The 25,373-nt window shown below is 42.2% G+C and overlaps 2 protein-coding genes across 3 annotated transcripts; both read left to right on the plus strand.

Annotated features, from left to right (window-relative positions):
* Positions 1-5,566: 5,566 nt before the first annotated feature.
* LOC109879921 (26S proteasome non-ATPase regulatory subunit 9) lies at positions 5,567-10,416 on the plus strand. Its single transcript, XM_020472123.2, has 6 exons — positions 5,567-5,778; positions 6,035-6,134; positions 6,309-6,502; positions 6,645-6,746; positions 6,914-7,002; positions 10,216-10,416. The coding sequence occupies exons 1-6, from the start codon at positions 5,653-5,655 to the stop codon at positions 10,241-10,243; spliced, it is 639 nt and encodes a 212-aa protein (XP_020327712.1). The 5' UTR covers positions 5,567-5,652; the 3' UTR covers positions 10,244-10,416.
* A 5,743-nt stretch (positions 10,417-16,159) lies between these two features.
* Positions 16,160-24,809, plus strand: LOC109879928 (B-cell CLL/lymphoma 7 protein family member A). 2 transcript variants are annotated; one of them, XM_020472135.2, is made up of 6 exons: positions 16,160-16,374; positions 17,241-17,322; positions 17,609-17,705; positions 17,809-17,988; positions 20,903-21,006; positions 23,818-24,809. In XM_020472135.2, the coding sequence occupies exons 1-6, from the start codon at positions 16,283-16,285 to the stop codon at positions 23,890-23,892; spliced, it is 630 nt and encodes a 209-aa protein (XP_020327724.1). In that variant the 5' UTR covers positions 16,160-16,282; the 3' UTR covers positions 23,893-24,809. The 2 variants fall into 2 exon arrangements, with proteins under 2 accessions (XP_020327724.1, XP_031676392.1); XM_031820532.1 differs by lacking the exon at positions 16,160-16,374 and adding an exon at positions 16,461-16,561.
* The last annotated feature ends 564 nt before the right edge of the window (positions 24,810-25,373 follow it).

The raw sequence follows: 25,373 nt of genomic DNA on the forward strand, positions 1-25,373 counted from the left end.
AGGAGGCAGTAGTGGTACCAATCCGGAAGGACCCAACGAGGCCAAAAAGCTATCGGCCAATAACGTTAACATCACATGTATGTAAGATTATGTAGTGTATGATAACGGAGAGGCTAACTTACTTCCTGGAGAGCAGGGAGTTAATATCGCCACATCAGAGCGGATTCAGGAAGGGAAAGGGAACAATGGACCCAGAAGCAGAGGTCAGGAAGGCTCAGGTGAACAAGGAGACTGTTGTAGCTGTATTTTTTGATGTGGAGAAGGCATACGATATGATGTGGAAGGAGGGGTTGTTAATCAAGCATGATATTATGGGGGTAGGAGGAAGAACGTACAACTGGATAAAGGATTTCCTGTTTGGAAGGTCTATCCAGGTGAGGGTGGGGAAGTCTCTCTCAGGCAGCTACATGGTGGATAATGGTACACCACAGTGGAGTGTGATTAGTCCTCTGTTGTTCTCAATCATGATCAATGATGTTTACTCTCAGGCACAGCCGGATATTGGGAGGTTGTTGTTTGCAGATGATGGGGCCTTACGGAAGAGAGGAAGAAATGTGCCATATACTGTATAGTCAGGAAGGTACAGGAAGCAATTGATGAGGTAGAGTGGTGGGCAGTAATGTGGGGATTCAGGTTCTCTGTAGAGAAAACTCAGACAGTGCTCTTTACCAGGTGGAAGGTGTGAGATGAGGAATGCTTGAGGTTATATGGGAGAAACTTGGAGAGGTGGAGGCCTTCAGGTTCCTTGGGGTATACTTTGATACTAGAATGCCCTGGGCAGAACACATTGAGAGAGTGGTGGGAAAGTGTAAGAAGGTACTAAATGTGATACGCTGTCTGACAGGAAAGGAGTGGGGGGCTGGGCGTGCCTCATTGAAGACCATATATGTTGCATTTATCCAATCTGTAGTAGACTATGGAAGTATAGCGTATGGTTCGGCAGCCCGGACATCATTGGAATTTGTAGTGTGGCGCTTCAGAAGTCCCCAGTGGCTGCACTACAGGTGGAGATGGGGGAAATGCCATTGCATATTAGGAGACAGCAGCTGGCAATTAGTTATTGGGTCAGCCTACAGAGACATGGTTATCTCAGGGATTTTACAGGCATTTTACAGGCATGCTGGGAACATGAGCGAAGACAGAACATAAGCTTTGGGTGGGTGGGTAATACCCAGGTGAAGGAGATAGAGCTGTATGGAAGGGAGTTTAGTCCAATGGTATCTATCCCTGTGAATCCACCATGGCTACTCCCACCTCCAGTAGTAGTTCTAGAAGTGTTGGAGAGAATACAGAAAGATAAAGAGGCTTGATAAAGAGTCTTGATACTGTGTATCAGAATTTTGTGGCCATATACACAGATGGTCCAAAAGATCCAAGGACAGGACGTACTAGGTCAGCATTTGTAGTGCAGGGATGTGGGGTGAGAGTCAGGAAACGTATTACAGATCATCTGGCTGTATATACTGCTGAGATGATGGCCATACTGCTGGCCTTGCAGTGGTTGGAGTAAGTTAAGGTACAAACCCATGGCAGGAGTAAACAAATGGGTATACAGTTCATATTTACATGGGTCCCAGCTCATGTGGGAGTGGAAGGGAACGAGGCAGTTGATGTACTGACTAAACAAGCACTAAGTAGTGGGGATGTTGATGTGGTAGTTTCAATGAGCAATGCAGAGGCAAAAAGCAAGATATGGAAAGTGATGGTGGAGAAATGTCAGGAGCAGTGGAATAGAGATACTAAGGGCAGGCATTTATTTCAAGTACAGAGGAAAGTTGGGGAGGGGAGAACGGCAGGAAGGGACAGAAGAGAGGAGGCTACATTTACAAGATTAAGGGTGGGACACAGACAGTTGAATAAGACCTTACATGTGAAAGGAAAGCATCCAACAGGAAAATGTGAGCATAGCCAGGAAACAGAGACCGTGGAGCATATATGAAACACTGTCACCACCGATAAATCCACTATAATTGAGAATTTCAATAAGCATTTTTCTAGGGCTGGCAATGCTTTCCACCTGGCTACCCCTACCCGGTCAACAGCCTTGCACTCCCCACAGCAACTCGCTTAAGCCTCCCCCATTTCTCCTTCACCCAAATCCAGAAAGCTGATGTTCTGAAAGAGCTGCAAAATCTGGACCCCTACAAATCAGCCGGGCTTATCATCGATCTTCATAATAAGTGGACCAAAGTGATCTGGGTTCCACATCTTTTTATTACTAAGTGAAACTCACAGCAAAACAAAAACAATCTCAAACTAAACGTGAAGCTAACAATAGTGCTAACAGGCAACTAAACATAAACAATATACCATAACCCACAAGTGGAAAAAAATGTTACTTACAGTCGTATGAAAAAGTTTGGGCACCCCTGACAATTTCCATGATTTCCGTTTATAAATAATTGGGTGTTTGGGTCAGCAATTTATTTTGATCTATCAAATAACTGATGGACACAGTAATATTTCAGTAGTGAAATGAGGTTTATTGGATTAACAGAAAATGTGCAATATGCATCAAAACAAAATTGGACAGGTGCATAAATTTGGGCACCCCGAAAGAAAAATCACATCAATATTTAGTAGAGCCTCCTTTTGCTAAAATAACAGTCTCTAGACTCTTCTCATCACCTCTAATGAGTGTTTGGATTCTGGATGAAGGTATTTTGGACCATTCCTCCTTACAAAACATCTCCAGTTGAGTTAGGTTTGATGGTTGCCGAGCATGGAAAGCCCACTTCAAATCATCCCACAGATTCTCAATGATATTCAGGTCTGGGATGGCCATTCCAGAACATTGTACTTGTTCCTCTGCATAAATGCCTAGGTAGATTTTGAGCAGTGTTTTGTGTTTGTTGTCTTGTTGAAATATCCAGCCCCTGCGTAACTTCAACTTTGTGACTCATTCTTCAACATTATTCCCAAGAATCTGCTGATATTGAGTGGAATCCATGCGACCCTCAACTTTAACAAGATTCCCAGTACCGCCACTGGCCACACAGCCCCACAGCATGATGGAACCCCTACCAAATTTGACTGTGGGTAGCAAGTGCTTTTCTTGGAATGCTGTGTTCTTTTGCTGCCATGCGTTATTATGCATGTTATGCTTGTTATGACCAAACACCTCAATCTTTGTTTCATCAGTCCACAGCACCTTATTCCAAAATGAAGCTGGCTTGTCCAAATGTGCGTTTGCATACCTCAAGCGACTTTGTTTTTGGCGTGTGTGCAGAACAGGCTACTTCCGCATCACTCTCCCATACAGCTTCTCCTTGTGCAAAGTGCGCTGAATTGTTGAACGATGCACAGTGACACCATCTGCAGCAAGATGGTGTTGTAGATCTTTGGAGGTGGTCTGTGGGCTGTTTTTGACCGTTCTCACCACAGTGGACACTGACAGCTTAAATCTCTGCGATAGCTTCCAATAAACCATAATGTTGAACAATCTTTGTTTTTAGGTCATTTGAGAGTTGTTTTGAGGCCCCCATGTTGCCACTCTTCAGAGGAGAGTCAAAGAGAACAACAACTTGCAATTGGCCACCTTAAATACCTTTTCTCATGATTGGATGCACTTGTCTATGAAGTTCAAGGCTTAATGAGTTCACCAAACCAATTGTGTGTTCCAATTAATCAATGCTAAGTAGTTACAGGTATTCAAATCAACAGAATGACAAGGGTGCCAACATTTTTGCATAGCCTATTTGTCACATCTGATTTACTTTCATACAACTTAATATTGCTACACTAAAAATATTTTTCTGGACAATACCCCAGTACTCAGCTTTAATTAGAAAATGAATGGCATGCCACTGTGATCATTTTCTGTGACGACAGAGTAAATTATTATGCAGCCTCAGAGGGGTGCCCAAACTTTTTCAGACGACTGTAAGTATGATCCCCAATTACAGACAATGATAACCAGCTGCCTCTAATTGGGAATCATACAAATCACCAACATAGAAAATCAAACCTAGGACCCCACATAGAAAATATAAACTAGAACAACCCTCCAGTCATGCCCTAACCTACTCTACCATAGAAAATACAGACTTTCTATGGTCAGGACGTGACAGGGCTAAACAATCTGGACCCTCTATTTCTACAATTATCTGCCGAAATTGTTGCAACCCCTATCACTAGCCTGTTCAACCTCTCTTTCGTATCGTCTGAGATTCCCTAAGATTGGAAAGCTGCCCCGGTCATCCCCCTCTTCAAAGGGGGAGACACTCTAGACCCAAACTGCTACAGACCTATATCTATCCTACCCTGCCTTTCTAAGGTCTTCAAAAGCCAAGTTAACAAACAGATTACCGACCATTTCGAATCCCACTGTACCTTCTCCGCTATGCAATCTGGTTTCACAGCTGGTCATGGGTGCACCTCAGCCACGCTCAAGGTCCTAAACGATATCATAACCGCCATCGATAAGAGACATTACTGTGCAGCGACCTGGCCAAGTCACTTATAAAATAGCCTCCAACACTCTACTCAACAAATTGGATGCAGTCTATCACAGTGCCATCCATTTTGTCAGCAAAGCCCCATAAACTACCCACCACTGCGACCTGTATGCTCTCGTTGGCTGGCCCTCGCTTCATACTCGTTGCCAAACCCACTGGCTCCAGGTCATCTACAAGTCTCTGCTTGGTAAAGCCCCGCCTTATATCAGCTCACTGGTCACCATAGCAGCACCCACTCGTAGCATGCGCTCCAGCAGGTATATCTCACTGGTCACCCCCAAAGCCAATTCCTCCTTTGGCAGCCTTTCCTTCCAGTTCTCTGCTGCTAATGACTGAAACGAACTGCAAAAATCACTAAAGCTCGAGACTCATATCTCCCTCACTAGCTTTAAGCACCAGCTATCAGAGCAGCTCACAGATCACTCCAACTACCTCATCCCCATACTGTATTTATTTATTTATCTTGCTCCTTTGCACCCCAGTATCTCTACTTGCACATTCATCGACTGCACATCTACCATTCCAGTGTTTAATTGCTATATTGTAATTTCTTCGCCACCATGGCCTATTTATTGCTTTAACTCCCTTATCTTATCTTACCTCATTTGCACTCACTGTATATAAACTTTTTTTCCTTTTTTTTCCTACTGTATTATTGACTGTATGTTTTGTTTATTCCATGTGTAACTCTCTCTTGTTGTATGTGTCGAACTGCTATGCTTTATCTTGCCCAGGTCGCAGTTGCAAATGAGAACTTGTTCTCAACTTGCCTACCTGGTTAAATAAAGGTGAAATAACATTTTAAAAAATAAAAATGTGTAGATACCGTGTGGACATTATTGGAGGGAAAGAGAATGGATGAGATCTAGTTTGAGGGAGAAGGGGATACAGGAAATTAGTTTAAAGAGTATGTTGAGTAGAACGTCATTAGATATAGTCTTAAATATTTTGTTATCTTTTTTTAGAGCAATGCTGGCAGGTAGGATTTAGTTTCTCCCTGTCTCTGGCGCACATTCCAGTACAGTAGGTGGCGGTAATGCACCATAACGTTGGATGCCAACCGCCGATAAACCCACCGAAGAAGAAGAATAAACCGGAAATAGCAACCGGGCCTAAGTATTTTAACTTGTCTGACTGTTTTTGTTATTCACCGTTTGGTAGTTGTCGTTATTGAGTTTCCGGACGAGAGAGAATCATGAAGATGACGGAGGAAAACAACGATGGAAATTCGACAATAACAATGGAAGATGTCCAAAGTCTTATAAAAAAGAAAGACACTATTGAAGAACAAATTAAAGCTTACTACGACGTTTTAGAAGATGTACGTTTGTAACGTTACATGGATACGTTGTTTGTTTATATTTCGGACCAGCTGACGTTAGCGAGCTAACGCTAGCTTGCGAGCTCAAATGTGGTTATTTTTCCAATATGTTGTAGCTAAGTTACGTCAATCAATGCTAGCTTTATTCAGTCTGTATTATCTAACGTTAGAAACAACGTGTTTGTGCGTGTTGTGAGGCTATTATATGACGCAAGAAATATGATTCCCCGTCAATAATTTGTGTGTTCTCTTTTAGCAAGAGGTTGGAATGGAAGGTCCTTTGGTTGATGCAGAGGGATTCCCTCGCGCAGATGTTAATGTGTACCAGATCAGAACAGCAAGGCACACTATTTCTTGTAAGAGAGCTTGTAGCACTGCTGCTCAATATAACATGTTTTAACTGACACATTACTTGACAACAGTCAGACAAACTATTTACAGTGTAGTATGTAAGGGACCATTGTTCGTGTGTGCTACTGCCTAATGTATTTTCCCCCCGGCTAACTATGGCCACCTTGTGGATGAGGCAGGTCTACAGAATGATCACAAAGCCATCATGGTGGAAATCGAGGAGGCCCTGCACAGGCTGCATGCTCTAGAGAAGGCGAAGCGCGAGCAAGACCAGGCAGAATCCCAGACTGAGTCCATGGAGCAGGAGGTCACCCTGCCCTCTCCCTTTGCCCGTGTGGATGCTGTCTCACAAGGCTCCCCTGCCTGTCAGGCTGTGAGTGTTTACAGTTTCTAGATTGACCTAAAACCTATATAGAATTTGTTTACAACACAGACATTGTTATTTACTTTGTGTGTTTGGGGTTATTTAAGAGTGTTATTTTTTTCAGCTGTGATACATTTGTTTTTTCCCATAGGGCTTGCGAATTAGTGATGAAATCATAGCATTTGGATCCATCAACACAGGGAACTTCCAGAACCTGCAGAATATTGCCTCAGTGGTTCAGCATAGTGAAGGGGTATGTTCGCCTGTGACTATAATAATCTTGTTATAACCAGTTGTATTTTGTTGTGCCAAGTGACCTAATCATTGGCGGGGTAACGTGCCATTATGACAGCAATATGAAATGCAGTCACTACAGTGATAACTTACCATGCGTGACATGTTGTCTTTTCTGTTCCTTAGAGACCATTAAACGTTACAGTGATTCGAAATGGCCAGAAGACCCAAATGGGACTTACCCCACAGCGGTGGTCGGGCAGAGGTTTACTGGGGTGAGTGTCCTACCTATTGAGGTAGAGATTAGACTGATTACTATTTGATCTAACTTTACTGTGGTTCACATTTAAAATACATGCCATGCCAAAATACACATCATGTACAGTGTCTTCAGAAAGTATTCACACCACTTGACTTTTTCCACATGTAGCTGTGTTACACCCTGAATGAAATATTTATTATTGAGATTGTGTGCCACTGGCTTACACACAATACCCCATAATGTCAAAATGGAATTATGTTTTTATATATATTTGTTTTAAAGAAATTCATAAAATTAAAAGCAAAAATGTATTGCATCAATAAGTATTCAGACCCTTTGTTAAGGCAAGCCTAAATAAGTTCAGGAGTAAAAATTGGCTAAACATGTCACATATAATACGTTGCATGGACTCCCTCTGTGTGCAGTAATCGTGTTTAACATGATTTCTGAATGACTAACTCATCTCTGTACCCCACACATACAATTATCTGCAAGGTCCCTCAGTCGAGCAGTGAATTTCAAACACAGATTCAGCAACAGACCATGGAGATGTCCCAGTGCCTTGCAAAGAAAGGCACCTATTGGTAGTGGTGGAAAAAGTACCCAACTGTCATACTTGAGTAAAAGTAATGCTACCTTTTTATAGAAAATGACTCAAGTAAAAGTCACCCAGTAAAATTCTACTTGGGTTAAAGTATTTGTTTTAAAATATACTTAAGTATTAAAAGTATAAATTATTTAAAATTCCTTATTTTAAGCAAACCAGATGGCACCATTTTCTTGTTTTTATTTTATTTACAGAAAGCAAGGGGCACACTCCAACATTCAGACATAATTTACAAATGAAGCATGTGTGTTTTAATGAGTCCGCCAGATCAGAGGCAGTAGGGATGACCAGGGATGTTCGGTTGATAAGTGAGTGAATTGGACCATTTTCATGTCCTGCTAAGCATTCAAGATGTATCGAGTACTTTTGGGTATCAAGGAAAATATATAGAGTAAAAAGTACAATATTTTCTTTTAAGGAATGTAGTAAAGTAAAAGTAGTCAAAAATATAAATAGTGGAGTACAGATACCACTGCTTATTGGTAGATGGGTAAAAAAAACAGACATTGAAATCCCTTTGAGCATGGTGAAGTTATTAATTACACTTTGGATGATGTGTCAATACACCCAGTCCCTACAAAGATACACAATACTAACCTAAATACTGCACAATACTAACCTAAATGAAAGAGTTAAAATAAGGAAGAATATACAGAATTAAAAAAATATTACAAAACATTCATTCTGTTTGCAATAAGGCACTAAAATAAAACTGCGAAAATGTGTCAAAGAATTTATCTTTATGTCCTGAATACAAGGTGTTGTGTCGTGTTTGCCCGAAACATATCACTTAGTACAACTCTTTGTATTTTCAGGCATGGGGTGTGAATACTGCGTTTTCAATGAATGTGCAAAAATGTCTAAAAACATATTTAAATTTTGTCATTATGGGGTATTGTGTATAGATGGGTGAGAGAGAAAATATTTAATCTATTTAGAAATCAGGCTGTAACACAAGAAAATGTGGACTAAGTCAAGGGATATGAATACTTTCTGAAGGCACTCTAATTCATCACCTGAGATATTTGTTAGTAGTGGTAGTTTATAAACTATTTTACATGTAAGCCATACTTGGCAGCTAAAAGCTGAATTGCAGTACACACAAGTAAACAAATCTCAGACTGCTTGAAAAGCAAAACAAACATCAAATAAAAATATGAATGACATGAGTATAGGTCTGGGCTACAAAGTTCTGAGTACTTTGAGCCTCCGACACATGGAGTGACAGTCAATAGCACAAGGCTTGGGCAGAGGGGGGTGCAGGTGGCCAACAGAAGGAGCTGAGCAGCCATATCAGGTCATCTGGGGGTAGGCAGGTAGCTCTCGACGTCCGTACCTGTGGAACGAGATGTCATTTGTCGGAGATGTCGTTTTTATTTTTTGTGTGTTTTTCAGCCCCCCTTTTTCATGGTGTCCAATTGGGAGAAGTTAGTCTCATCTCTGCAACTCCCGTATGGACTCGGGAGAGGCGAAGGTTGAGAGCCATGCGTCCTCCAAAACCCAACCAAGCCGCACAACTTCTTGACACAATGCCCACCAATGCCCATCCAGCTGCACCAATGTGTTGGAGGAAACACCTGGCGACCATGTCAGCGTGCACTGTGCACAGCCTGCCACAGGAGTCGCTAGTGCGTGATGAGACAAGGATATCCCTGCCGGCCAAACCCTCCCCTAACCCAGATGACCAATTGTGCGCCGCTCCATGGGTCTCCTGGTCACGGCCGGCTGCGACAGAGCCTGGGCTCGAACCCAGAATCTCTAGTGGCACAGCTAGCACTGCGATGCAGTGCCTTAGACCACTGCGCCACTCGGGAGGCCCTTGTATTTTATCTCACCATGCTCTCACTCAGGATACAGTCTACTCATAACTTTGGACGAATACTCTTGAGAAATGAATTCCTCACTGCCACTTTGCCACTGAATTGTAGTCCCCCTCTTCAGTCAAGGAGTCCATAGAAACTGCCCAATGTAGGCCAATGTACACCAATCAAAACCGCTAGCTGGCATTGTTAGCTAAATTATAATTAATCATGTATTTAATTTCTATAGTGCTTTTCATAGAATCTCAAACCGCTTCGAGCAAAAAACCAACAAGCAATATTATATGACTGGTCAACTAATAGAGGCCAAGTCTTTAAAAGCTGCCTCCTGGTGACATGGAGAGGGTCCGTTTATGGCTTTAGTGGCGGTAGCTGGTCAGAGGATGGTAGATGATGGTGACTGTGTCTGCTGCTGATCTTGTAGAGGGCAAGTCTGAGAACCAGCCTGACTTTTATAGCCATTGGACATAGCTACTAGACTTCTCCTCTTCCATTCTGTGTAGCACCCACCTGGGTGATGCTCCAGCAGATCTGGTTTCCAGAAAGCTCACCACACAGTTCAGAACAGTAGCCAGTCGTCCTCATTACGAGCCCTCTGCTGTATTCCTCGATCTCCAATTCCTCTCACGCTTCAGGTGACTCCTCAAATGAGCTAGCCATCTTGAAAAGCTGGTTTGCCATTAATTCTTGGACAGGATTTTATTTTATCCAGACTAAATCTATATTAATTTGGCTAGCCAGCACCATGACAACTGTAGAAGATAAACTATTGACTTCTTATTAATTGTTTTCCCAACAGATGTAACATTGTGCCCATCCACAGATGATAAGGACCATATGACCAGCAAGATCGTAAGGGTTCAACTTTAACACCAACCTTACTGTTATGCACTGGATGGCTATGAGTAAAGGAATTGTTTGAGCCCATAAATTAGAAGACTGACATTTTCAACTGATTCAATGTCAATTTAATGTTCTAATAAAAAAAATATTAACATTATTTTATTTGAGTTTACATATTGCTTTCAGTGTGAAAATATATATTTTTTCAATATTTGTCTGACATTTCCATTTGCCCAACTCCTCACCTGATGTATCAGCTAAAAATAAAATAAAAACATTTGACAATTTTTTTTATATTAGAGACATTTACAATTTCCAAAAAGCCTAAGCAATTTAGCTTGGGGAGCCATTGTAATTTCTGGTTTCAGGCAAAGTTACTCAACAATAGGCGGCAGGTAGCCTAGTGGTTCGAGCGTTGGGCCAGTAACAGAAAAGTTTCTGGATTGAATCCCTGAGCTGAGCTGACAATCCCCAAGCTGACAAGGTAAAAATCTGTCGTTCTGCCCCTTTCAACCACTCCACAAATTTCTTGTGAATAAACTATAGTTTTGGCAAGTCTGTTAGGACATATACTTTGTGCATGACACAAGTCATTTTTCCAACAATTGTTTACAGACAGATTATTTCACTTATAATTCACTGTATCACGATTCCAGTGGGTCAGAAGTTTACATACGCTAAGTTGACTGTGCCTTTAAACAGCTTGGAACATTCCAGAAAATGATGTCATGGCTTTAGAAGCTTCTGATAGGCTAATTGACATAATTTGAGTCAATTGGTGGTGTACCTGTGGATGTATTTCAAGGCCTACCTTCAAACTCAGTGCCTATTTGCTTGATGACATCATGGGAAAATCAAAGGAAATCAGCCAAGACCTAAGAAAGAAAGTTGTAGACCTCCACAAGTCTGGTTCATCTTTGAGAGCAATTTCAAAACGCCTGAAGGTACCACGTTAATCTGTACAAACAATTGTATGCCAGTACAAAAACCATGGGACCACACAGCCATCATACCGCTCAGGAAGGAGAAGCGTTCTGTCTCCTAGAGAAGTACAAATCAATCCCAGAACAACAGCAAGGACCTTGTGAAGATGCTGGAGGAAACCGGTACAAAAGTATCTTTATCCACAGTAAAACGAGTCCTATCTCGACATAACATGAAAGGCCACTCAGCAAGAAGCCACTGCTCCAAAACCGCCATAAAAAAAACACTACGGTTTGCAACTGCACATGGGGACAAAGATCATACTTTTTGGAGAAATGTCCTCTGGTCTGATGAAACAAAAATAGAACTGTTTGGCCATAATGACCATTGTTATGTTTGGAGGACAAAGGGGGAGGCTTGCATGTCGAAGAAGCACCATCCCAACTGTGAAGCACGGGGGTGGCAGCATCATGTTGTGGGGGTGCTTTGCTGCAGGAGGGTGCACTTCACAAAATAGATGGCATCATGAGGAAAGAAAATGATGTGGATATATTGAAGCAACATCTCAAGACATTAGTCAGGAAGTTAAAGCTTGGTTGCAAATGGGTCTTCCAAATGGACAATGACCCCAAGCTTACTTCCAAAGTTGTGGCAAAATGGCTTAAGGATAACAAAGTCAAGGTATTGGAGTGGTCATCATGGGCAGAACTGAAAAGGTGTGTGCGAGCAAGGAGGCCTACCAACCTGACTCAGTTACACCAGCTCTGTCAGGAGGAAATGGCCAAAATTCACCCAATTTATTGCGGGAAGCTTGTGGAAAGCTACCTGAAACGTTTGACCCAAGTTAAACAATTTAAAGTAAATTATACCAAATACTAATTGAGTGTATGTAAACTTCTGACCCACTGGGAATGTGATGGAAGAAATAAAATCTGAAATATTAATTCGCTCTACTATTATTCTGACATTTCACATTCTTAAAATAAGTTGGTGATCCTAACTGACCTAAGACAGGGAATTTTTACTAGGATTAAAGGTCAGGAATTGTTAACTGAATTTAAATGTATTTGGATAAGGTGTATGTAAACTTCTGACTTAAACTGTATATGTAGCAGAAAAGTTGTAAAAGATATGTGTACTTGGAAGAGGGACAAATATGGATGGGTTAATCATAATAAAAAATTACAAAAAATAAACATTTGGTGAGCAATATGTTTGGAACTGTGAGGGAGCACAAACACACACAAAAATGTTGTTTTATTGTTTGTTTATCGTGGTATTTTAAATTTGTGTGACTGTCAATGTATCAGTGTTTTGTTACTTGTCATGTTCTGTTTTTTGTGTGGACCCCAGAAAGAGCATCTGCTGCTTCAAGCAAAAGCAGATTGTTAGTTTAATCATTGAATCGCAATAAAATTGCAGTATCGAATCACAATGCTTAAAGAATCGTGAGAATCACAATACATATCATATCGGCATCTAAGTATGGTGATCATAGCGTGAGGGTCCTGGCAATTCCCAGCCTTATTGGCTATATCTGTTTACAATGATATTCAGCATGCAGTGTCCATCTAGAACAACGAGAATATGAACGGATATAAATAGCATGTTTATGGTTGTTGGTAACTGAGTAAAGATGAGGTTTATTGTTCAGTCCTGTACAGTGTAGGCTTAGATGAAAAGGGGACCTAAATATATATATATACACTGCTCAAAAGAATAAAGGGAACACTTAAACAACACAATGTAACTCCAAGTCTATCACACTTCCGGGAAATCAAACTGTCCACTTAGGAAGCAACACTGATTGACAAATTTCACATGCTGTTGTGAAAATGGAATAGACAACAGTTGGAAATTATAGGCAATTAGCAAGACACCCCCAATAAAGGAGTGGTTCTGCAGGTGGTGACCACAGACCACTTCTCAGTTCCTATGCTTCCTGGCTGACGTTTTGGTCACTTTTGAATGCTGGCGGTGCTTTCACTCTAGTGGTAGCATGAGACGGAGTCTACAACCTACACAAGTGGCTCAGGTAGTGCAGCTCATCCAGGATGGCACATCAATGCGAGCTGTGGCAAGAAGGTTTGCTGTGTCTGTCAGCGTAGTGTCCAGAGCATGGAGGCGCTACCAGGAGACAGGCCAGTACATCAGGAGACCTAGAGGAGGCCGTAGGAGGGCAACAACCCAGCAGCAGGACCGCTACCTCCGCCTTTGTGCAATGAGGAGCAGGAGGAGCACTGCCAGAGCCCTGCAAAATGACCTCCAGCAGGCCACAAATGTGCACGTGTCTGCTCAAACGGTCAGAAACGACTCCATGAGGGTGGTATGAGGGTCCGACGTCCACAGGTGGGGGTTGTGCTTACAGCCCAACACCGTGCAGGACGTTTGGCGTTTGCCAGAGAACACCAAGATTGGCAAATTCGCCACTGGCGCCCTGTGCTCTTCACAGATGAAAGCAGGTTCACACTGAGCACGTGACAGACGTGACAAAGTCTGGAGACGCTGTGGAGAACGTTCTGCTGCCTGCAACATCCTCCAGCATGACCGGTTTGGCGGTGGGTCAGTCATGGTGTGGGGTGGCATTTCTTTGGGGGGCCGCACAGCCCTCCATGTGCTCGCCAGAGGTAGCCTGACTGCCATTAGGTACCGAGATGAGATCCTCAGACCCCTTGTGAGACCATATGCTGGTGCGGTTGGCCCTGGGTTCCTCCTAATGCAAGACAATGCTAGACCTCATGTGGCTGGAGTGTGTCAGCAGTTCCTGCAAGAGGAAGGCATTGATGCTATGGACTAGCCCGCCCGTTCCCCAGACCTGAATCCAATTGAGCACATCTGGGACATCATGTCTCGCTCCATCCACCAACGCCACGTTGCACCACAGACTGTCCAGGAGTTGGCGGATGCCTTAGTCCAGGTCTGGGAGGAGATCCCTCAGGAGACCATCCGCCACCTCATCAGGAGCATGCCCAGGCGTTGTAGGGAGGTCATACAGGCACGTGGAGGCCACACACACTACTGAGCCTCATTTAGACTTGTTTTAAGGACATTACATCAAAGTTGGATCAGCCTGTAGTGTGGTTTTCCACTTTAATTTTGAGTGGGACTCCAAATCCAGACCTCCATGGGTTGATAAATTTGATTTCCATTGATAATTTTTGTGTGATTTTGTTGTCAGCACATTCAACTATGTAAAGAAAAGTATTTAATAAGAATATTTCATTCATTCAGATCTAGGATGTGTTATTTTAATGTTCCCTTTATTTTTTTGAGCAGTGTATTTATCTTGCTCCTTTGCAGCCCAGTATTTCTACTTGCACATTAATCTGCACATCTACCATTCCAGTGTTTAATTGCTATATTGTAATTACTTTGCCACCATGGCCTATTTATTGCCTTACCTCCCTTATCCTACTTCATTTGCACATACTGTATAGACTTTTTCCTACTGTATTATTGACTGTATGTTTGAATAAACAATGTGTAACTCTGTGTTGATGTGTCAAACTGCTTTGCTTTATCTTGGTCAGGTCGCAGTTGCAAATAAGAACTTGTTCTCAACTAGTCTACCTGGTTAAAAAAGTACATGTTAAAAACAATAGAAACAACCTTGAATAAAAGTGTGTTTTCCTGTCAAAACCTCATTCTGTAAAATCCATTTAAAATGTATACAAATTATTTAACAAATGAAAAACATGTTAAAGTCACTTTGTTAAAAGGCTGTCTTCTGTCCTTTGTATAGGAGCGTGGTGAGTCCTTATCAAACACACCACCTCCTGCTCCTCTGAATCAATTACCGTCCTGTCCGTCGGGGCCCAGAGGAGATCCCTCCCCTAGGCGCATCGCTCTAGGTGCCGCAGCGCTGTCAGGTCGTGGCCGCTGGGACCACCACAGGGCTTCCGTGGCTACCATGGCCACTGCCTGGGTGTCTACTCGTTTCGCTACCAGCAGTTTGCGGGAGGACCACAGTGCTTCCTTCAGACATGAGGGTGGGCCAGAGCTTGGTGAAGGCCCTTTGTGGAATAGGCCTTCAGCCCACCCCATACAGCACGAGCTGGTGCGTTAGGTCCTCCCCTGCTGGCAGACACAGGGAGATCAGGGGGCCTTTTTCCTTCCACAGGTCCATGGCGGCTCTGCACTCCCAGAGCAAGTGCCTCACCTACTCACCTTGGCTGCAGCCTGTTCAGGGGCATGCGGATGTCCTCGCAATGCCCCGGGAGTGCATAACGGCCCTGACTGGGAGGATCTTGTGGGTGACCATCCAGGACAGGTCCTGGTGCCAATTCAGCAGAGTAAGATTGGCCACGTTGCGCCAAACCGTCGTGGGCTCACCTATAGCAAGCCTGCGCACTGTACACATTGGTTCCCGCTCCTGCACAAGAGAGAGAAGAGAGCCGTGTTTAGTTAAAACCGTGACTGCTTCTTTTTCCAGTTTAAAATGTCTTAACTTCTGGAGCTGGACATAGTGTGTGGGGAGCAGAAAATAGACTGGGGCTCGCAGGTTGACTGGGATCAGCCTCAGGGTTCTGAGGTAAGATCCCAGGCAGAATCGTGCGAGGGCCTGGGTCTTGTTGTTGACCGGGGAGGTGGCAAGAGTGAGATCTAAATCATGACGGAGAGGTGGCAAGAGTGCTGTAAAAGACTCATGGGAAATATCTAGTTCATGAAGCACACACATACAGGTTTCCTCATGGGTGCAGTCTGATGTGACCTTTTATTGGCTATGATTGGCTAATAAAGATCAATTGAATACAGCATATGTTATGACATGAAAAATTAAATCACACATTTTATTGCAAATGTTTTTAATTTATTTGTTCCAAGTAATTATACTTTAAAAAATGAATGTATAGTCTATGCATTAACTTTTGTTTTCTGGGAGACTTAAATGCTGTAAAACTTTTGTCTGAAGTAGTGGAACTTCTGTTCAGGCTGTCTGTCTACAAAACACAAAAAAAATTGGGCGTGCACGCGCTTTGCTTGTTCTGAACGCTGTCCTTGGCGCAGGCGCATTACTTCCTCCTACAGCTCGTTTCAGTGTGTTTGCATTGTGTCTAAACTGCCGGCGAGTTTAAGAAAATATTTTACCTATAGCAGCTATGTCGGGCAGGTCGGTCCGCGCGGAGACACGGAGTAGGGCGAAAGATGACATCAAGCGGGTTATGGCTGCTGTTGATAAAGTACGAAATTGGTAAGAGGGAACGCGTTATCTAAGACCCGAGAGCAGCATTGCTAGTGGGGGAGGAGAGACCGGGAGAAGAACATATTTGTGAAACGAAAGATATATTGAATGAAATTCGGTCGGATGATATCTCGGCTCATGTGCGCTGCGCTCCCGTGCCCTGGTCAGAGGAGGAGGTCGCTTAAACACGTATCATGTGGGAATATTACATCTATTCAGAAAATATTGTGGGTTGAACCTAGAAGCCATTTCGTTGCAGTCACATGAAGCCTTTGCCGTTCTAGCATAGTACATGTACTGCCGGCTTGAGAAGCTTTGTCGGCTACTGTTTTTTCACCGCTCGAATGTTATCAATAATAACATCACAGCCGCCGTTCGACGACAGCGGTCAATAGTTAGAATAGTTTCTATGTTCGCGGGGTTTTAAATTTAGCGCTTGGAGAGGTTTTTGTGTCCTACAAATATAGGGAGCGCGTGGGGTGCTGGTGGGAAGAGGAACTGTGCGAAGACCGAATTGCTTTACAATTTTATTTTGGATGGTCCTATAGTTTAATAAAATTGCAATTTATAGATTTGCACTAATTTGGATGTGTTCGTAGCCTAAATGTAATCACCACTACATTTAATTTAAATAATTTAGTTTAGGCTATTCGCCTGTAGGCTCACTCATTGGTATATATCTCAAATGGCTACAAGTACGTACATTCCTAACTTTCAAATGAACTTTCCACAGAAATATTGAAGGACATTTTCTACGGGGAATTGACATTTAAAGTGATAGCAAACAAAAATATTATTGTGGTGTTTTGTTGACATTTTGAAATTAATACACAAATGCAAACAAGTGTTCCTCATTATTTGTGTATCTAATGCAGGGAGAAGAAATGGGTAACAGTCGGTGACACATCCTTGCGAATCTACAAGTGGGTGCCAGTAACCGAACCCAAGTCAAATGATGTAAGTCCGCAGGGTGTTTGGGGGCACCAATTTAAAAAAAAAAATATATATATAGATATATAGATATATATCTATTTTTTTTAATGGTGAGTGTAGAATGAAACTGGAAACAGTTAAATTGCAGAAGTAAGGTGGTTGATCACCATTATGCTTCCTTTTTTCATCTCCTTTCAAATTCCTTCTGATATGACCTATACAAAGTGATTATATTGAGATAAAATACATAATGTAATATGTTACACATAATAAATAGAACAACTACAGCATTTTATGTGCAATCTTGCAGAAGAGCAAAAATAAGAAGAAAGGCAAGGATGACAAGTATGGGTCGGAGGTCACAACACCAGAAAACAGCTCCTCTCCTGGAATGATGGACATGCATGGTATGAGCCAATTCACACCTTGTGCCAACAAAGAGCAAAATACTTCAAACTGATGTTCAATAATAGTTGTAAACATCTTAATTTCACTTTCCGTATCTCTTAGATGATAACAGTAACCAGAGCTCCATTGCTGACTGCTCCCCGATGAAGCAGGAGAACAGCAACAGTGCCAGCCCTGCCCCAGAGGCCACGGCAACTTCCCAGAGTGACAGCAACGAGGCTAAGAGCGACCAGAGCCAGTCCCCTGGCAAAGAGCAGCTGAAGAGCACAGACGGCAAGAGTGGTCAGTCAATATGCTACCTAGCACAGAAAGGGAGAGCATTGCCTTAGTTTCAACTAAACTATATGAAACTATACCATGCATACAGCATATTGTCCTCATTAAAGCTGTGCTCTTGTCTTACCTTGAGGTATTTTCTAAGAGTAGTATCAACTTGTCAAACAATAAGACTTAATGCAGAATGCTTTTATACAGCCCACATAATCCCGGAATAGTAAAAAAAATGGCAGTTGCACAGCTGTCAAGGTCAAAGGTGTACATATTATGGCTTGTAGAGATGGCATTCATAAGGAACATTTGGTGAACAAAATAATATGCCATTTAGCACTCTTCCCCCCCCCCCCCCCCCCCCAAAGTGACTTAGTCATGCGTGAAAACAAATGTTATTTCATCTTCACCAATGTCAATGGCAGCATTGGGAACAATTCTATGAATTAACCCATCAGCATACAGAGAATGGCTTGAAACAATTTAGCAAGTTTTTGTTAAAGATTTTCAGGCTAGCGATACATATTGACAAACCATAATCAACGATGGGGGTATGGAAGATATCATGAAATGCTAAACATGCCTCATAACAGTATTGTAAAAATGGGCATCTACCGAGAGAGATTTATTCACAAGTCTGAGCAACAAGAGTTTCTCATATATTTTGATAAAAGTTTAGCTGTTATGTACTAGACAGGCAAACAGATTGTTTCCTCTTGTGGGGTTGAACAGAGGATTTATACATTTACACATGTTATTCAATAATTTAACCCACACCGCTCGTGTGAACGTGTCTGCGAAGCCAAACGCTAAAATATAATTTAGTTCTATTTGAGACATTCCACACAGTGCATGTCCCCTCATTGGATATCAGGAAGATTCAAACCCACGTGGATGCTTGAAAGACAAGAGGAGAGATTCATTAAAGAAAACAAACTAGGTTTCACTTTTTCTGTGGATTAATAGTCAGAGTAGAGAAACATGACTATGGGTAGAAATTCTACAAAGAGTCAGCTGAAAAGAGAACCATAATTATGTCAGGTAAAATAACAACCCAATGTTTATCTCCCAGGACAAACTGGCTCGCAACATCTATCTAGCTAAATGTTCATGATTGTTTTGTGTGTTCGACCTACCCCAAAATGAATATAGTGCTTTCAGAAAGTATTCAGATGCCTTGACCTTTTCTACGTTTTATGTTACAGCCTTATTCTAAAATCGATTGAATAAAAACAAATCCTCAGCCATTTACACACAATACCCCATAATGACAAAGCGAGAGAGAAAAAATATACAACTTTTGCAAATATATTAACTTAAACAGAAACACCTTATATACATAAGTATTCAGACCCTTTGCTATGAGACTCGAAATTGAGCTTAGGTGCATCCTGTTTCCATTGGTCATCCTTGAGATGAGTCCACCTTTGGTAAATTCAATTGATTAGACATGATTTGGAAAGGCACACACCTGTCTATATGAGGTACCACAGTTGACAGTGCATGTAAGATAAAAAAAATCAGGCCATGCGGTTCGAAGGAATTGTCCGCAGAGCTCAGAGACAGGATTGTGTCAAGGCACAGATCTGGGGAAGGTTACCAAAAAATGTATGCAGCATTGAAGGTCTCCAAGAACACAGTGGCCTTAATCATTCTTAAATGGATAAGTTTGGAACCACCCAAGCTCTTCCTAGAACTGTCTGCCTGGCCAAACTGAGCAATCGGGGGAGAACAGCCTTGGTCAGGGAGGTGACCAAGAACCCAATGGTCACTCTGACAGAGCTCCAGAGTGTCTCTGTGGAGATGGGAGAAACTTCCAGAAGGACAACCATCTCTGCAGCACTCCACCAATCAGGTCTTTATGGTAGTGTGGCCAGACGGAAGCTACTCCTCATAAGTCACATGACAGCCCGTTTGGAGTTTGCCAAAAGGCACCTAAAGGACTCTGACCATGAGAAAGTCTCTCTGGTCTGATGAAACCAAGATTGAACTCTTTGGCCTGAATGCCAAGCATCACATCTGGAGGAAACCTGGCACCATCCCTACAGTGAAGAATGGTGGTGGCAGCATCATGCTGTGGGGATGTTTTTCAGAGGCCGGGACTGGGAGACTAGTCAGGATCGAGGAAAAGATGAATGGAGCAGAGCGATCCTTGATGAAAACCTGCCTAGGACCTCAGATTGGGGCGAAGGTTCACCTTCCAACAGGACAACAACCCTAAGCACACAGCCAAGACAATGCAGGACTGGCTTTGGGACAAGTCTTTGAATGAATGTCCTTGAGTGGCCCAGCCAGAGCCTGGATTTGAACCCGATCAAACATCTCTGGAGAGACCTGCTGTGTAGCAACGCTCCCCTTCTAACCTGACAGAGATTGAGAGGATCTGCAGAGAAGAATGGGAGAAACTCCCCAAATGTGTCACGCTTATAGCGTCTCAATGCTGTAATCGCTGCCAAAGGTGCTTCAACAATGTACTGAGTAAATGGTCTGAATACTTATATAAATGTGATACTTTTTAAAATAATTTGTCATTTGCAAAAATGTCTAAAACACAATTTTTTCTTTGTCATTATGGAGTATTGTGTGTAGATTGAGGGGGGGGAAAACGATTTAATCAATTTTAGAATAGGCTGTAACGTAGGAAAAAGTCAAGGGGTCTGAATACTTTCCAAAGGCACTGTCGTTGGTTCACAGTTGGTTTTGATATTTTAACCTCCGTGTCATGATTGCGTCTGGTGTGGATGGACAAAACAGCAATGACGGATGCACGCGTGTAGTCGGCATGTAACAGAAAATGTACTTGCCTATTTTAATAATTCACTTTTAATCAGAACTGTTACAGAAGTAGTGCCTTGTCCTTCTTATTCAATTTCCTTAAATCATCTTGTCTACCATGGTTATGCCTGAAACAGACTTTCTGTTATTGCAGGAAATGTTCACTCCTCAGAGTATTCCAACACAAGCACACCCAAGAGGGACGGAAGGTCCACAGGAGGGAATGAACCATCTTCAGACACTCCTCAAGATTCTCAGGTCCTCTCTTCCACAACCATCCAAGACTAGAATGTCTTTGTATACAGTACCAGTAAAAAGTTTGGATACACCTACTCATTCAAGGGTTTTTCTACATTGTAAAATAATAGTACATTTATGTTATTTTACCAGGTAAGTTGAATGAGAACACATTCTCATTTACAGCAACGACCTGGGGAATGGTAACAGAGGAGAGGGATGAGCCAATTGTAAACTAGGGATTATTAGGTGACCATGATGGTTTGAGGGCCAGGACACCGGGTTTAACACCCCTACTCATACTATAAGTGCCATGGGATCTTGAATGACCTCGGAGAGTCAGGATACCCGTTTAAAGTCCCATCCGAAAGACTGCACCCTACACAGGGCAGTGTCACCAGTCACTGCCCTGGGGTATTGGGATATTTTTTTTAGACCAGAGGAAGTAGTGCCTACTACTGGCCCTCCAACACCAACACCACTTCCAGCAGCATCTGGTCTCCCATCCAGGGACTGACCTGGACCAACCCTGCTTAGCTTCAGAAGCAAGCCAGCAGTGGTATGCTGCTGGCTAAAGACATCAAACCCATGAAATAACACACATGGAATAATGTAGTAACTATAAAAGTGTTAAACAAATCAAAATATATTTTATATTTGAGATTCTTCAAAATAGCCACCCTTTGCCTTGATGACAGCTTTGCACACTCTTGGCATTCCCTCAACCAGCTTAATGAGGACTGCTTTTCAGTCTTGAAGGAGTTCCCACATATGCTGAGCACTTGTTGGCTGCTTTTCCTTCACTCTGCGGTCCAACTCATCCCAAACCATCTCAATTGGGTTGAGGTCGGGTGATTGTGGAGGCCAGGTCATCTGATGCAGCACTTCATCATTCTCCTTCTTGGTCAAATTACACAGCCTGGAGTTGTTGGGTCATTGTCCTGTTGAAAAACAAATAGTCCCACTACAGGCAAACCAGATGGGATGGCGTATCGCCGCAGAATGCTGTGGTATCCATGCTTGTTAAGTGTGCCTTTAAAAAAAAGATTATTTTTTATTTCACCTTTATTTAACCAGGTAAGCTAATGAGAACACGCTCTCATTTACAACTGCAACCTGACCAAGATAAAGCAAAGCAGTGCAACACAACAACAGTTACACATGGAATAAACAAGCATACAGTCAATAACACAATAGGGGGGGAAAGTCTATATACAGTGTGTGAAAATGGCATGAGGGGGTAAGGCAATAAATAGGCCATAGTAGAGAAGTAATTTCAGTTTAGCAAATTAACACTGGAGTGATACATAGCAGATGATGATGTGCAAGTAGAATAACTGGTATGCAAAAGAGCAGGAAAGTAAATAAAAACAATATGGGGATGAGGTAGGTAGATTGGGTGGGCTATTTACAGATGAGCTATGTACAGCTGCAGCGATCGGTTAGTTGTTCAGATAGCTGATGTTTGAAGTTAGTGAGGGAAATATAAATCTTCAGCTTCAGCGATTTTTGCAATTCATTCAATTCATTCATAGAACTGGAAGGAAAGGCGGCCAAAGGAGGTCTTGGCTTTCGGGATGACCAGTGAGATGTATCTGCTGGAGTGCGTGCTACGGGTGGGTGTCGTTATCATGACCAGTGAGCTGAGATAAGGCGTAGCTTTACCTAGCATAGACTTATAGATTACCTGGAGCCAGTGGGTCTGGCGACGAATATGTAGCGAGGGCCAGCCGACTAGAGCATACAGGTCGCAGTGGTGGGTGGTATAAGGGGCTTTGGTGACAAAACAGATGGCACTGTGATAGACTGCATCCAGTTTGCTGAGTAGAGTATAGGAAGCTATTTTGTAAATGAAGTGTGCCTTGAATTCTAAATAAATCACAGACAGTCACCAGCAAAGCACCATTATACCACCACCTCCATGCTTCATGGTGGGAACTATACATGCAGAGATCATCAGTTCACCTACTCTGCGTCTCACAAAGACACGGCAGTTGGAACCAAAAATCTAAAATTTGGACTCATCAGACCAAAGGACAGATTTCCACCGGTCTAGTGCCCATTGCTCGTGTTTCTTGGCCCAAGGTCTCTTCTTCTTATTGGTGACCTTTGGTAGTGGTCTCTTTGCAGCATTTTGACCATGAAGGCTTGATTCACGCAGTCACCTCTGAACAGTTGATGTTGAGATGTCTGTTACTTACTTGAACTCTGAAGAATTTATTTGGGCTGCAATTTCAGAGGCTGGTAACTAATGAAGTTCTCCTCTGCAGCAGCGGTAACTCTGTCTTCCTTTCCTGTGGCCGTCCTCATGAGAGCCAGTTTCATCATTGCGCTTGATGGTTTTTGCGACTGAACTTGAACAAACTTTCAAAGTTCTTTACATTTTCCAGATTGACTGACCTTCATGTCTTAAAGTAATGATAGACTGTTATTTCTCTTTGCTTATTTGAGCTGTTGCCACAATTTGGACTTGGTCTTTTGCCAAATAAGGCTATCTTCTGTGTACCACCTCTACCTTGTCACAACACAACTGATTGGCTCAAACGCATTAAGGAAAGAAATTCCACAAAGGCACCTATTAATTGAAATATATTTTGATTTGTTTAGCACATTTTTTTTGTGGACTAAATAATTCCATGTGTGTTATTTCATAGTTTTAATGTCTTCACTATCCTACAATGTAGAAAATAGTACAAATAAAAACTTTTGACTGGTACTGTATGCTTGTCAATTATACATTTTATTGATGCAGTATAATGAAACTTGTTTGACAGAAAGTATTTTAATATGAAAAGCTGACTTTTTCTGAAATGATTTGTTTTATTTTTGCAGGAATCTGAAGATGGCACTCCTCCCAATAAGAAGGGCAAGTTGGAAACTCCCTCAGCTGATTTTGAGGAAATCTAACTTATCTTCTCCCATCAGCAATTCCTCAACCTGTCGCTATTTCCTAATCACTTCAGGTGTCCTAACCTCTCCCGTGTCTTCATCTCTTTCTTCTTCTGCAATGGTCCCAGAGGAATCCAGCACCCCCACCCCCCTCTCATTTTGCCACTAACACCTGCTATTGTTTTGGTTCTTCGCCAAAGTGTATGTACATACAGTATTTTGATTTAGTCACTTTTGTTGTTTTGCTCAGGAGGGTCAACACACTGTTTGAATCCTTTTATGATCTGTTGGTTCTGCTGCTGTTGGAACCTTTTTATTACTTTGACAGTTAGACATTAGTTAATTTAACTATAAGACAACACCTACATTTTTTATTAATTAGTGGCACTTGGTTGCATATTGGTTTCCCTTTCTCCTTGTGTGAAAGCTGTAGCTTGTAGCATAGGCCTACTTCCAGGTTTGTGTGCCTTGAATTGCCAGAATAATGTGTGTAGATTTGTTTCTATAGTGTGTGTATACTTCACTCTGGTATATCAAGTGCCCATTGCCCAGTTTTTGTTAACCTTTTCAAAGCATTTTTCAGTGCAAATGTAGGCTGCTTGGTTATAGCTCTTTGAATACCTCACTGAAGTCCAGCAGTGCTGGCAACACTATGTATAGATTAAACAATAAGTATAACCTCTACTTGCGAAGTGTAAGTGGCCTAAATAGTTGTTTCCTCGTCAGCCTTTGCCCAACTAAAAATGCCTTATTCAATTAGTCCTACAGAAAGTCAAATGTTGAATGTCTTCTTTTGGGACCCTTATTTGTATTATTATTTTATTAGTGTTGGAATACATTTGAGTGGGGTTTAACTAGCATAATTTATTCCACAAATATTAATTGATTTCGTCATGTAAAAGGTTTTAAAATAAAACAATTCTACAAAAAAAAAACTTGTAGCTTTATATCGGTGGCAGCTGCATAACAATGCAGATTGCTCTAGTTTAGAAACCTGTAATATGGATATCTTCCAGAATTGAGTCGGAGAGGAAGAGGCGAAGCAAGGTTTTACTCTGGAATTTGCTTACGTAAGGCTTATTTGATAAAATAAGTTTTGTAATGGTTAGGTTATGAATGCACTGATAAGTAGATGCACATGGCATTTTGGAAACTTTAGGAAAAAAAGACTTTAAGGGAGTTGTGCCTGTCATAGAGATGGAGGACATTGCCATTGAGGGCTTGCAAACTGTCACAGATTACAAAGGGAAACCCAGCCTTGGGCTGCTCAGCAACGTGAGCCTACCAGATGAGCTAAATGCCTTCTATGCTTGCTTCGAGGAAAGCAACACTGAACCATGCATGATGGCGCCAACAGATATGGCAGCTCTGCTTCGAGCTCCTAAGCAACTTTGCAGTATTTTTTTTTTTACAAGCATTTTGCTACACCGGCAATAACATCTGTTAAATATGTGTATGTGACCAGTGACTCTGTTCCGGGTGACTATGTGATCTCGCTC

Source organism: Oncorhynchus kisutch, linkage group LG3 (assembly GCF_002021735.2).
Source record: "Oncorhynchus kisutch isolate 150728-3 linkage group LG3, Okis_V2, whole genome shotgun sequence".
Classification (NCBI taxonomy): Eukaryota; Metazoa; Chordata; class Actinopteri; order Salmoniformes; family Salmonidae; genus Oncorhynchus; species Oncorhynchus kisutch.